This window comes from Hippocampus comes, unplaced genomic scaffold (assembly GCF_001891065.2).
Source record: "Hippocampus comes isolate QL1 unplaced genomic scaffold, H_comes_QL1_v1.1 scaffold76, whole genome shotgun sequence".
Taxonomy (NCBI): domain Eukaryota; kingdom Metazoa; phylum Chordata; class Actinopteri; order Syngnathiformes; family Syngnathidae; genus Hippocampus; species Hippocampus comes.
Genome location: NW_017805277.1, coordinates 3,294,490 through 3,307,924, shown reverse-complemented (window position 1 = coordinate 3,307,924; position 13,435 = coordinate 3,294,490). Strand labels below are relative to the sequence as shown.

At 41.7% G+C, this 13,435-nt stretch overlaps 1 protein-coding gene across 1 annotated transcript in view; it reads left to right on the top strand.

The window, feature by feature from the left end:
* Positions 1–13,435, top strand: part of LOC109516105 (uncharacterized) — a 29,252-nt gene that overhangs the window by 9,321 nt on the left and 6,496 nt on the right. The window contains exons 2-9 of the mRNA XM_019870317.1: positions 5,658–5,708; positions 8,761–8,864; positions 9,375–9,504; positions 9,584–9,633; positions 11,920–12,025; positions 12,656–12,790; positions 12,862–12,967; positions 13,063–13,121. Of these exons, the coding sequence (XP_019725876.1) occupies positions 8,796–8,864; positions 9,375–9,504; positions 9,584–9,633; positions 11,920–12,025; positions 12,656–12,790; positions 12,862–12,967; positions 13,063–13,121 (655 nt within the window). The 5' untranslated portion in view covers positions 5,658–5,708; positions 8,761–8,795. The remainder of the gene's footprint in view (positions 1–5,657; positions 5,709–8,760; positions 8,865–9,374; positions 9,505–9,583; positions 9,634–11,919; positions 12,026–12,655; positions 12,791–12,861; positions 12,968–13,062; positions 13,122–13,435) is intronic.

The following is a 13,435-nucleotide window of genomic DNA, read 5'->3' as shown; positions in this document are numbered from 1 at the left end:
TTAGTGGCGCTTATTGAGAGAAAAATGAGTCGCGGAGCGCCCTGGGGGAAGTCGCATCTCGTAAGGCAGGTTTCTAGTTGCCTATTGCAGTGGAGGCTGTGTACAGTCCGAGCAAGTTTCTCCCTTCGTTGGATCACATCCCTTGTCTTTTCATTCTTTCGGCCCCTTTTATCTTGCTTTATTTAATCTGTCCGTCTGTGTATATCTCGCTCACCCACTCAAACATAAACCATTTGCGCTGTTTTGCCTCTGGCCCTGAAACAAGAGCGGAGAAATGATGACATTTGTGATGGCTGATTGGTGACCGGGCCCTATAAAAGAGATAAACTTAGAAAGTTAATGGTGAGAGGCTGCAAAATAAGAGATGGAAAGCGCGGTTAAAAAAAAAAAGGTAAAACATGAGAGAAAAACAGTTGACCGTGGGTGTGGCGTAAGAGTTCCTCTCATCCAATTAAACATCAATCACTTAGATCCAAACGAGACAATCAGCCAATCTTAAACAAGTGACTTTGTTGAGCTTTGTAGCCACGCCGACCGTGAGAACAGCTCTCATTCTCACAGTCAGAAAAACCCCTAAATGATTCGGTAATGGGTCGGTCTCCTGTCAGTAAACAATATTTGGTATCTGCTTATGTGTGTCCAAATTACTGTAGGACGTTTTCTTTTTATTGTCACTGATAAATACAACTTTTCAAGGCTCATTTCAATGTTTCACTTTTCCCATGCTGGTTTAGATCAAAGCAGTTTGAGAGACTTCTTCCCAACCCTCTTCCCCTAACCCCCACTCCTGTGCCCCCTCCTCACACTTCAACCCCCTAAACCACGTCTGCCCTGCTCCCGCTAATCATTGGTGGTCTCCTGACTGCTAACAGTAATTGATTAGGGAGCGGAGTACTGGTGGGGAAATAGAGGGGAAAGTTCAAACCACGAGTTCTCAAGGTCACTGCCCTCTTCTTCCCTCCACTAAACTCCTTTTCTCATGCTATTAAATGTCAGCCACAAGGGAAGCTGCAAATATCTGGCACACTCTTGAAGTCTGACTTCCACGAATGTTTCAATGGTGGAAAACCGAAAGATATGCTCATAAATAAGAGCCTGTTATGATTGGAAGACACTGAAGTCGAAATTCTGACTGTCCAAGGCAAGGTCGTGTTGGCTGCACGCATGTCCGTACTTTCCGGATCTTGATGGTGAAGGAAAGTTGACTGTCACAGCAAGTGTAGAACATGTCTCCCACGTAGAGAGAGGTGAGGGTGTTCTCCATGTTAATAGCTAAGAACCAGTGTTGATTTTGGCTTAATGGTTTTCTGGGGGCCATCCAGACTCACTTAAAGAAGACTCGGACACTCCAGGACCTATGTATGAGCATTTAGAGCAGCTCAGCAAAAAAAACATGACGTCCATTAAGGCAGAATCCAAAGAGAGAATCAAACAAATCCCGTTGAGGCCGAGTTAAACACAAATGATTGGGATTGTTTGAAATTTACATCGTCACTGTGGGAGTAGAGACTAATGGCTTTCTGTGTCTGTCTCACTCATTTCTCCGAGAAGTGGCCCCAGGCAATAGCAGCTGTGTTGCATTCATCTTTGTCTGCTGTATCTGTCTCCTAGCATTTCTCATAAGGATCTCAGTTTTCATAAATTTGTCAGTTTGGTCGCTTGATTTTCAGCTGATTTCAAACATTAGCCATAAAACGAGGATGGGGACATTAATCTTACATACATCTCTTTAGGTTCCTTACCCCTTGGATATATTAAAACAGCATGTAAAAAGGATTATGACAAAACTTGATACATTTTCAAATAGTGGATCAAGATATCACGAAAGCCGGCTTTAAAGGGCTGTGAATGAAAAGCACTTGTGTGGTTTAACTCTATACAGACTTGTGAATACCAGAGGAGGTGGTTCTAAGTAGTGGTGGGCTCTGGTTTATGTTTCTGTCCTGTCAGTGTTGGAAGCCTGCTCTCTTCTGCCCTCCTCTGTTGGGCATGCAGTATTGATTGCTAGTATAGATTCAATTTAAATTGCTTCATATATGGTGCGATCTATTTCTAACTGCCTCATATTTGATAAAATAGCTTTCATCTGTTCCCTGGTTGCAACATTCCTCACAGCGCCAATTGTGCTTTGACCGCTGTGAACTTCTTCCGTTTCTTTGCTTTGTTGTGGTATATTCTAATGTGAGGTAAACTGAACACACATAGTTTCCCATTAGCATCAGAGATGTTATGGGAGGAAAGCCACCCAGTCTCTAGACTAATGCTGGTATCTCCCTGAAAGTACCGACATGTGCTGCAAGTAAAATAAACAAGTTACCCATCTCATGTTATGTTAGAAAATAAATCAATACATATGATACTATATTATGTTATAATAATTCCTGTCATTGCCAAACAAAACTGAATACAGTTATATTGGCCAGTGCATGAATTACTACCACAGGGCAGATTTTTGTTTTTAGTACCGCGCCTACTGCATGAAAACAGCTGGGATCGGCTCCAGGACGCCCCTGACCCTCGTGAAGCGGTTCGGATAATGGATGGATGAAAATAAAGTGCAGATACAAGTCCAATTCAGGCAGACATATTTAGGACCGCTTATTCGATTCAGGGTCACAGGGAGATAGAGCCTTCGCTGGAACAAAAGTCTTTAAATTTACAGTCAATCAACAACAGTATCTTGCTGTTTTTTTTTTTAAATGCATTCCGCTTCTTTATTAAGTCCCTAGTGAGGGGAAAATGAAGCTTCAAATTTGCTTCATGAACCAGGTGTGTGTGTGTGTATGTGTGTGTGTGTGTGTGTGTGTGTGTGTGTGTGTGTGTGTGTGTGTGTGTGTGTATATATATATATATTGCTCCTCTAGATAGCACTGTTGGTTTAAACAAAGGGGTCTATGAATTGGCAGGCCAGTGTGCTCTCAGTTAACAGATAGTTCTGAGGAGTCACAAAAATACAGCAACTGGTTCATGAAGCAAATTTGAAGCTTCATTATCCCATCACTTTCATCGCCTTGGATTAAAATTAGCCACAGGGATGGCAAAGACACAGAATGGTACATGGTTTGGCGAATAGAAGACGAAAGACACAAAGATGGGAACACCAGATATTTATCAAACTATCCAATATTGCGCCATTTCTCAGTCAATATCTCAAAATGGGCTGTTGGAGGTACACTTTAACCTGCTACTTGTTTTCAGTTGGCACAGACAGACAAATAGTGTTATGTGCATACATGTTGTTGGATGCATTTGATAGGCGTAAATTGGAAAACCATACAGCAGACAACAGGATTGGGCATGCAGGATCTGGAGCCATAGGGGTTCTTCAGCCAAGCATCCGCCGGCCCATATACTCACCTTTTTCCAAACGCACTGTTAAACTGCCAGTGGATGACCCACGGGGAAACTGAACACATCCTGGTAAGAGTAATCATTTCACAAGTCCACACAAGACAATAAAAATTTGTTAAAATGAATTAAACCCCATTGCAAATGTTTTTGCAGAGGTAACAAACTTGCAAGACTAAAAAAAGTTGAAATCTCTCACTAGAACTTAAAAGCAGCCATTAGTTTGTAAAATGTATTTAAAGTTATACATTTGAAATATTTACAATTTCATCTATTGCTTTGCATTTTGCAGCCCTTTGAAAGACATGTTGTCCACATGATGATGATGATGTTTAACATATCAAAGGACACTCCTTAGACCCTCCATTCATTTCAAGTGCTCACCTGGCCAGCAGTGTGTAAAATGTTTTCCCTTAGCAACCCATGTTGCAAATTAGTGTTTGGGTTGCAGATGCATTTTCTCAGGGGTCTGTTAAACTGGTAAGCAACCAGCTTAGTGTTCGGGAGTCATTGTCATGGAAAGTCCAGTTGCGAATTCCAAGTTACGGCAGACTCGTTGGTTTCCAAGGAGAACTCAGCATCTTTCTCATAGGGTCTTCTGTTGTTCATGCTTGCAAGGTGAAGAGCGGGATCAGTCGCAGGAACAGGAGATGATAAATGGTGACACTCTACGTGTGGATCAAAGGGGATCGGGAAATCAGGAGACTATCCACATTACAGTGGAGGATCTGGGGATAGTTAACACCAGTTTTGGTATGTTTGAGGAAGAGCCCGTGACTCCGAGAAGCAACATGGGACGCTCGGCTAGCTCTGTGTCAGCCTGCCCAAGGGTACGAAAGAAGAAGCCACTGCAGCATCTCTCGTCTCTGCCCCTTCAGCCTCGAGCTCGACACAATCACACTCCTAACAGCTGGGAAGAGAATGAAGATGAAGAAGAGGACCACTTTCTGTTTGGAAGAGGCAATGACAGCACCCCTGCTTCTGGGAGCCTCTCGGTGCATTGTGAGATCAATTTGATTCCACCCACTCCATCTGATGTTATTGATGAGGATCAGTTCTTTGATATGAATTCAGAGGAGAGTGTGGTCTACTCTGCAGAGAGTGATGGTTGCTTTGCTGCCAGAGACAATGAGGAGAATGAGGCGACGCTGGGATTGACAATGACTGAGAGTGAGATGATTGTTGTGGATTCCGAGGAGGACAACCGCGGTCAGTTGGCAGAAGAGATGGAGACAATAAAAGATAAAGATGGGGATGAACAAAAACCAAAGGCAAATTTATTTCATGTTTATCAGGTGGATCCCCTACCCATGCTCCCCCAGAAACGTGAGTTTAACTCTGTTAACAACTCCGGTGATTTTCAAGAGTAGAGCAACTATTATTCAAGTTCAATGTATGTCTTATAATGAGGCAGCACTGCGAATTTTAGCCAAACCACAACACGAAGCACGAAACCTATAAAGTGAGCCTGTTACAAGCCATAGCAGTAAGCTACCTTTGCTCTTTACACGCAAGTCAGATTAAGTGCTTTATTATTACAACTGCATATTCTGATCGTCGCGACTTATTCCACAAAACAGTATTCAAAATTTAGCTTGACAGTTGTACAGCATTGTGATTATTTCCAGTCATGCAGAACTGCACAACATCGTGGGAGGTCTTTCTACAACTACACGATAATATAGCTAAATAACCCCCCACTGAGGTTAGGTTGTCATTGTGCAAAATGACACAAAAATTACTTCCGCAACACTTTTCAATGTGCTAAAGCAGACTACATCTTGATAGTGCACTTTCATAACAGATGCCGCTGTAACATAGCTCTTTACAGAACATTTAACATAAAGAAACAAAAGGAATACGTTTTTGGGTATATTAAGATCCAATAGCATTTTTGCTTGGTTATTCAGGGCAATTTCTTTGTGAATAATGCATAAAATTAATTTTACTGTCAAGTGTATAGAGGGGTGGGATCTATAGGGTGCCAATTCAAATCGGAGTTGTTCAGTTTGAAAGGAAGTCTCTACTCAAATCTTTGTCGCAAAAAAAGTAATCAGCACAAATGTTTACTAAGAGACACTAGAAATATGACAAGTGCAGCAGACTGCGTTTTTGTTCACTGTACAGGGTTACAAGCAGAGCAGATGTCATGTAGCAGATGGTGGAAGGCTGAGGTTACAACCATTAGAGACTTGACTTGAAGATTGTCTCGAAAGAACATCACCAATAAGAATTTTAGTAATAGTAGCAGTAGGTTTCATTTGAACCAGGCTGAACATTTCTGTATTTTTTTTTTTAATGTCTTTCAGGCAACTTCAATAGTGGAATACAACTTTTGCCTTTCACTGAGCTCAACTTGGGTGAGTTTCTATTCGGACACATGTACTAAGTAAGTATTTGGATTCAAATTTAAAAGGTCTGTTTCCATTTGGAACAAGAGAGGCGAGGTAAACGGCACCAGATGATGGTCGACATCATCCAGCTGTTGAGCTGCGTTCCCCATTCAGATGAAATTGCAGTCATTATGAGACATCACTACGTTGCCTCCAACACCTCCTTTGGGAGTAGCAGAAGTTCCCCTTTGTTTGAATCCCATTTTAGTTATTGTGCGTGTAGTCCCAATGCTTGGCTCGAACGATGGTTCCCAGGTTTTGAGTTCCTGTGACTCAGCATGCTCTCCTCCCTCAGTTGTCACTCAATGAGCGCTTTCTTTTCTCTCAAATCAGCGGAGGGTAATGATACTGAAAGAAAGCCATCATGTAAATCCACTAACAGGGATTCTCCATCATCAGGGAATAAGTGACTCTATTGCATGGCATGGTAACGGCACAGAAATGGCAAATATCAATCACACAATCATATTTAAAAAAAAAAAAAAGAAAGATTTAGGTTAGGGCGGCCCAGTGGTCCAGTGGTTAGCGCATCGACCTCACAGTGCAGAGGTACCGGGTTCAATTCCAGCGCCGGCCTCCCTGTGTGGAGTTTGCATGTTCTCCCCCCTGCGTGGGTTTTCTCCGGGTACTCCGGTTTCCTCCCACATTCCAAAGACATGCATGTCAGGCGGATTGAACACTCTAAATTGTCCCTAGGTGAGGCTGTGAGCGCGGATGGTTGTTCGTCTCTGTGTGCCCTGCGATTGGCTGCCAACTGGTTCAGGGTGTCCCCCGCCTACTGCCCGAAGATGGCTGGCATAGGCTCCAGCACCCCCAGCAACCCTTGTGAGGATTAAGCGGATCAGAAAATGGATGGATGGATGGATTTAGGTTAAAAAAAGAGGATCCAAAATGATTTTACCCATAATTTCAAATGCAATATTTGAAGCATTTACACAAACACCAACAAATAGAAGAAGGCATCGGCATTGAATTTCAAAATTAAGATTGCATATACATTTTAGGACGAGCTGTATATTGAAGATTTTCCCATCAGTATTCCTTTGCCATATACCTGTACGGTATAGTATTGTCATCGGCATGTGCTTGTTTGTCAGAAGGATGATGCAAAAATTGCTTCTATTCTAAAGTATTTGCATAAAACCGTTGCAATTGTCAATAATACACCACCTGATGTACATTCAACATTAACTTCTCAGGGGATGATCGTATTGGCTCACTTCAGGTTCCTATTTTACAGAGATGGGTATTTATGACAACTTGGTGCTGATCCATTAACTGCATCAATCAAAGTGTTGGGTGTCTTTGGATGGATGACATATCACACAGCTGATTGCTCAATGTGTCTGTGTGTATTGGCAAGGACACAATGCTTACTAGTTTCGGGACTCAGACTTCACCCCTGCTTTTGACATGTCCTGACGGAATCTGCACCGTCTGGGAACAACGGCCATCTCTCCTTTGCTACAAATTTCACCCTATAAGGCAACAACGAACTCTGTCGCTGAGCCTGCCCAAAATGTTCTGTCCTCTTGTTTTAGTTGGACCCACACAAGATAGAGACTGTGTGAAGTCTGTGCATGACTGTGGTAGGGCTGTGGGTGGATAGCTACCCTCCATTAGCTATTTCTCCATCTTGAGATCATTGTGCAATGCTTGGTGAAAAGAAGTCATAGAGCAAGACAGGAAAGGGAGTTTCAAAGAATTTTTCACCCAGTCTGGTCTGAGGTGACCCAACAGAGGAGAGAAGGCATGTGGTTTTCTTGGCTGTCGATTTGTCGTTTTGACCTTGCTTAAGACTCCCAGGCCGGCCAGGTGATGAAGAGAGTGCCAGCTAACTTGCCCCCTCCTCCTCTTCCTCCTGTCTCTCCTGGACCCAGACCAGATTCCTTCGCTGACACACATAAACCCATTAAGTGTCTTATCTGATGCTAACCACATCTGCCCTCCTACCTACGTCAAACTAGCCTTTCAAGAATCCTGAAATTGAAAACGCGTTCCGTAAATTAGGCTGAATAAATTGTTATGCAAACAATTCAAAAGGCTACTGTTCACTGAGTTATAAAAGTTGGACTCTCACTTCTTCAAGCAAAATAACATTTCGGCTTGGAATCATATTGGCATATTATCTTCATTGGCAGAATTGATTTCTTTTTACAATTACTGTATATGCTCTGTGGCAATAGTTTGGCGCAGACCATTTTCTGTTTTAGCATGACTGTGCCCAGTGCACAATGCAAAGTTCAAAAAGATATGCTCGCAAAAGTTTAGTGTTCAAAAAAGTACCCCAAAATCATGACATGCTGTTCGAATGAATAACAACAGAGATTGTGAGCCAAAACACCCTCAGTGAACTCTGTCCTCGAAAACGTTCTTCTGGATGAATGTATTCAAAATCCCATGGACACGCAATCTTACAGTAATTTGTTGCTAGTTAGGGCTCAATATTTGTTAAATATAAGCAGACGTTGGCAAACCTGCCAACGTGATGTCATGCAATAAACGGCGATCCAAAAACGAAAGTGTAGTGCACAACATTAGAGGCACAATTTTCAGGAAAAGTCATGACATCACATATTGTATGATTATGCACTAGAAAGTTTCATTTTTTGCAATATGTTTTGGGGGGGGAAAAGATGCGTTAGCCCTTGAAAGGTTTATTTGCCTGAAAAATGTTGGTTGGACTCTTGGTTGTTTTGATAGCAGACAAATATGACACTTGCAAGCTGACCATGTGATATTTGCAAAATAAAGGAATGTACAGTTCTCTGGGAAGGAATTTGAGTTGTCAAAAAAGTACGTCTTCAGCTAGATGCTATTTTCTGACTTGCTGCCAAGCAATCCCATCAAGCGTTGTCTCTCGGCGGCAATGAATTGTCTACAAACAACATAAAAAAAAGAGGAAAAAAAGACACAAAACACCAAAATGACATATACTTGCTTTCTCCCTCATGTTTTTCTTAACTGAGTAACCAGAATGCATTTATTCATGAAAATGTTTGTTTGTACTTATACATAGATGACTTGAGCAACGATGATGTGAGCTGCTCTGGCATGCTGAAGACTGCTATTGGCCTGCCTCCTCTTCAGGCTCCCACAATGGATGCATTTACTCACCAGAGGGTATGAAGCCCAAGCAGTGCATCTCTTTGCCCATAACGTCACGTTCTCTGTACAGACCCACGCATGTTCCGCTAATTGTACTTGTCATTGGGACAGCCAGGTCACATTTGCACAACTTGGCCAGACAAGGAAACTCATCCTCGTTCTGGGCTCCCAACAGCAACAGGCTCCGCGTGGTAGTGTTTGCAAATAATCACAAAACCTCTTTTTCTCGTGGATTAATTGCCTGCTCACCTTCCTCTCAGACTTGATCAAAACCCTGCTGAAATCTGCCTTCTTTTACCCCTACTTGTTAGTACGCACTTAATAAATCGGCGCATTAGAAGAAATAGGAGACAATTCAATTCAATTAATATTCTGGACTAATTTCATTGCACTCACTCATTTGCTGCCAATGGCTTTGCCTCCTCCTCTAGCCAAAAGCATGTGCAACTAAATGTCATTGTGAGGTAGTTAAGTCATCAAGTTGACTAGTCTGTACAACCCTTGTCTGTTTTGTTAATGTTGTAGAGGCCAATGACTCGCTCCTGCAGTTTAGTGGACACACAAACTGGGAGTGCCACTTTTCACACATTAACCCAGACGTCAGACCAGCAACAGCAAGGGAAGAGGTCGCCACGGCAACGACGTACAACCGTTGGTGGGTCTTTAGTGGTTTTATTAAAGACCAATTATTTCATGACACCATATTTAAAACATGGCACTGTGTGTTCTTTCAGCATCATGTGTTCCCAAATCTAAGGACCAGAATGGAAAATTCCCCGAGAAGGTACTGTGTACCATCAGTGCAGAGCCTTCAGGGTGGCATCAGCACACGACCAAGATCCACTGCAATTACAGATTATGTTCTGTTTATATTTCCCACCTCTCTGGAGCTCTCAAAGCAACGGCTCTGAAAATAGTGTCAGTATTTCAATCTTACTGTCTAGGTAGGATTTGGAGAATACTGGTACAATTTTCTGCATCAGCAAGATGTGCGCACAAATTTTAAATATGCTCTGCAATTCTTATCTCAAATCATGATCGCCACTTGCATGTGATTTATGATAGCTGAGTGTGGGGTGTTTTTATTTTGTTCTTCTTATAATTATTATGATCCATCCATCCATCCATCCATCCATTTTCCGATCCGCTTATCCTCACAAGAGTCACGGGATTGCTTGAGCCAATCCCAGCTGTCTTCGGGCAGTAGGTGGGGGACGCCCTGAACCAGTTGCCAGCCAATCGCAGGGAACACAGAGACGCACAACCATCCACGCTCACACTAGAAACCGAGGGACATTTTAGAGTGTTCAATCAGCCTGCCATGTGTGTTTTGGGAATGTGCGAGGAAACCAGAATACCTATTATTATTGTTTTTATTATTATTATTATTATTACAGTTATTTACATTTGAATCAAAAACACAACCATTTTTTCACACAAGCATTTTTTATGTGAGTGAAAGTTTTGGAACATGTGAATAACAGGTGCGTTGTTGCCCATGTGTGTCCTATTACGATAATTATTCAAACAATACTCAGTCTCAGACTCAGGCTCTGCCCGTAAAGAATGAATGTATACAAGTTAAAGGTGTAACCACAAAGCACAGTACTGTTTATTGATGAAAATGTGAAAAATAATTGTGAAGCAGAGGGAAGATGGAAACTCAATCAGAGCCATTTCACAAACATTTGGAATGTCCTGAAAAAAACCCCACTGGGGTACTAACAGATGTCAAATGAGTATACAATGGAAAACAACAGTGGTTTATGATAGAAACAATGGGAAAGCCGTAAATGAGGGCCCAAAACATGGAGTGACATCAGTAACAACCTCGAAAGGGCAGGAGTGTAATTGTCAGCATCTAGGGGTTGCAGAAGACGTCATGAACAATAGCAGGCTAAAGCACAAGACGCAAAGAAGAGGTGGAAAGCCAGCTGGAGTTTGACCAACGCAAAAGTAGAGATAAGCATTAGAAAAATCTGAAGGAAAGTTGTGTGGACTGATGAGACAAAGATGAACCCTTACCAAGGTGACAAGAAGGCTAATGATTCGCTGAACAAAAGGATCTGTTTATGATCCAAAATATCAACAACCACCAACAACTAATCTGTGAAATTTGGTGCTGATAATTTTATGCCTCGTGCTTGTCGAGCTTCTTGTGCCACTTGAATCATAAATCTTCAATGATGGCAGCAGCACAATTATCATTTTGTCAATCAAACAAGTGAGAGTGCCAGATCCTTCATTATGCAAAAAGACCCATAATACATGGCCAAAACAACAAAGAATTTCAATAGGGCAAAGAAGTGGACCTTAGCCCGATAGAGCGCACAGTTCACATGGTAAACAGGAGGTAAGTAAGCCCCAAAAGAAACAAGAACTTAAAGGGACTGTGGTTAGAGCCCAGAAAAGTACTGGAAAAGAAAAATACAAATGTTTGGTGGGGTCAGTGAGTCACAATCTCGATGGAATTGTTGCAAGCAAAAATATTTGCAATTACATTTCTGCCTTGAGATACAAGTCACCCGACGCACGAGTGTTTTCCAAGATCTGACCTTCTTGCTTTGACTTGCTTGCGCAAAATTGAGATACAATTTTGCGCAAGCGAGTCAATTAAACGTACCTCGAGGAACCCGTGTACATACCGGATTAAGACTTGTTCATTTTTTTTTCTATTCTAAGTGTATTGGTTGCAATACTTATGATAAACAAAAAAGTTTTTTTTGTGGAAAAACACCGCTATCTTCAAGGCTTTGTATCAGATCCAGATGGAAATACCTGGAAATGAAGGCTGAGCTGTTGATCTCGTTCATCATTCATCTTTTGACGTGAAACCCAAAGATTTTCAGTCGACAGCCAAATGTCCTGATACTTTTGCACTGTATTGTTGATACATTCATCTGTATTCCTCAAACAGCCGCAGTTCATCTCACAAATTCACAAAGCAAACAGGCCATTGAATGGAATGACAACTATGCAATCATTTTAACTGTGTTGGACATTATCCACAGGTTGGAGAGCGCATTAGTCATGAGTCGCAGGTATGAACACTCTCCTCTTCACCCTCCAGACTGTGAACAGGCAGGAGGCCAAATCTCTCAGGGAGCGAAACACAAATGAGATGTGCCAGTGGTTCACAAGCATTGGACTGCAAAAATGTCTCCCTTTCATCCAAGGTAAGACGCGAGCTTCGGTGGTCTGCCGCCCCTACCGGCCTTGTGGCTGCAAAACAAAGCCAGAGAGTGAAATAACTTCTTCAAAGAAAAGCTCTGGTGTGATAGATTTAGATTTATTACAGCGTTTAGAGCATGCAACCAAAACTTGAATTCCTGAATAACAACTCATCCAAGCCTTTGTGATAATACAATAGATTTGCTCCAGTTCATTTTCCTTCCAATTTAAAATCTGATGCCACAGTATATTAATAGAGTTTCATTTATTATTAGAAAAATATCACATTGCAAAATGTTTTTAGGGAGACTGGAACCAATTAAAATTCATTTCCAAATATTTTTTGGTACGAGCCACGGAATGAATCAAATTCATATCCCAAGGCACCATTGTACACAATATATATCAACTATTAAATTATATTTTACGACAAAACAATGATACTATTGAAGTAAAGCGAGCATATTTTAAAGCCAGATCACAATGACATTTCATTCCATGGAAATGGATCAAAAATATGTTTGCTTTTAGGCATTTAAATCAAAGGAGTATTGATTAATGTTTAAAATATTGGCGAAATGGAATGGAGTCATGGCCCCTCCTCACGTGCATTGCATAAAACGTTTGTCTTGCAGAGGCAAATTTGTGTGGAGCAGACATAGCAGCAATAGATGTCGACATCCTGGACACCCTTCACATCAACACGCTAAAAGACAAGGAGCAGCTCCTGTCTGCCATATATAATGAGCTGCACCCACCCAGCAATTCTGGTACGCTTCCAAAGCAACATGATTAATGTTTCAACACATTTGAAGTGTACTGAATGTTTACCTCCCGGTAGAATTCTTCGGCTATAATCATGTCGAAACGTTCATGCCAATGATCAAATCCAAGTCCGCCCCACACGTCAACTGTCTGAGCATGAACCGACCGTCCCTTAAAATAAGGTACAGTCCGTCTCATTAACCCCAATGCACATTTACATCGTCAACCTATTTCTATATGGTTTTTTTTTCCTTTTCTTTTTTAATCCCACTCCCAGACACAACAACCAAAACTCCATGGCACAAAGGTTACAGTTGATCGAGGTGACTATTAATGGTGAGTAATGGATGGGGTCGGAAGTCTTAGCTGATGAAATTGAGAAGATTGGAAATTGCAGACCTTTTGAGCCTTGATACTGTACATATATCAAGGGTATATTTATATATACCTGTATACACCAATCTCTGGGTTGGGAAATGACCATTCTCCCACCGAGCCATGCCATGCGAGCAAATTTTCTTCAATATAAAAATATATGTTGATTGTTGACAACGTGTTTCCAAGTTTTTGTTTGGTGGAACCCCTGAGATAACCTTGGCCATTCCATGGCTCCTCCGTAAGGATAAAAGTCTAGCTCCGCCACTGCCTGC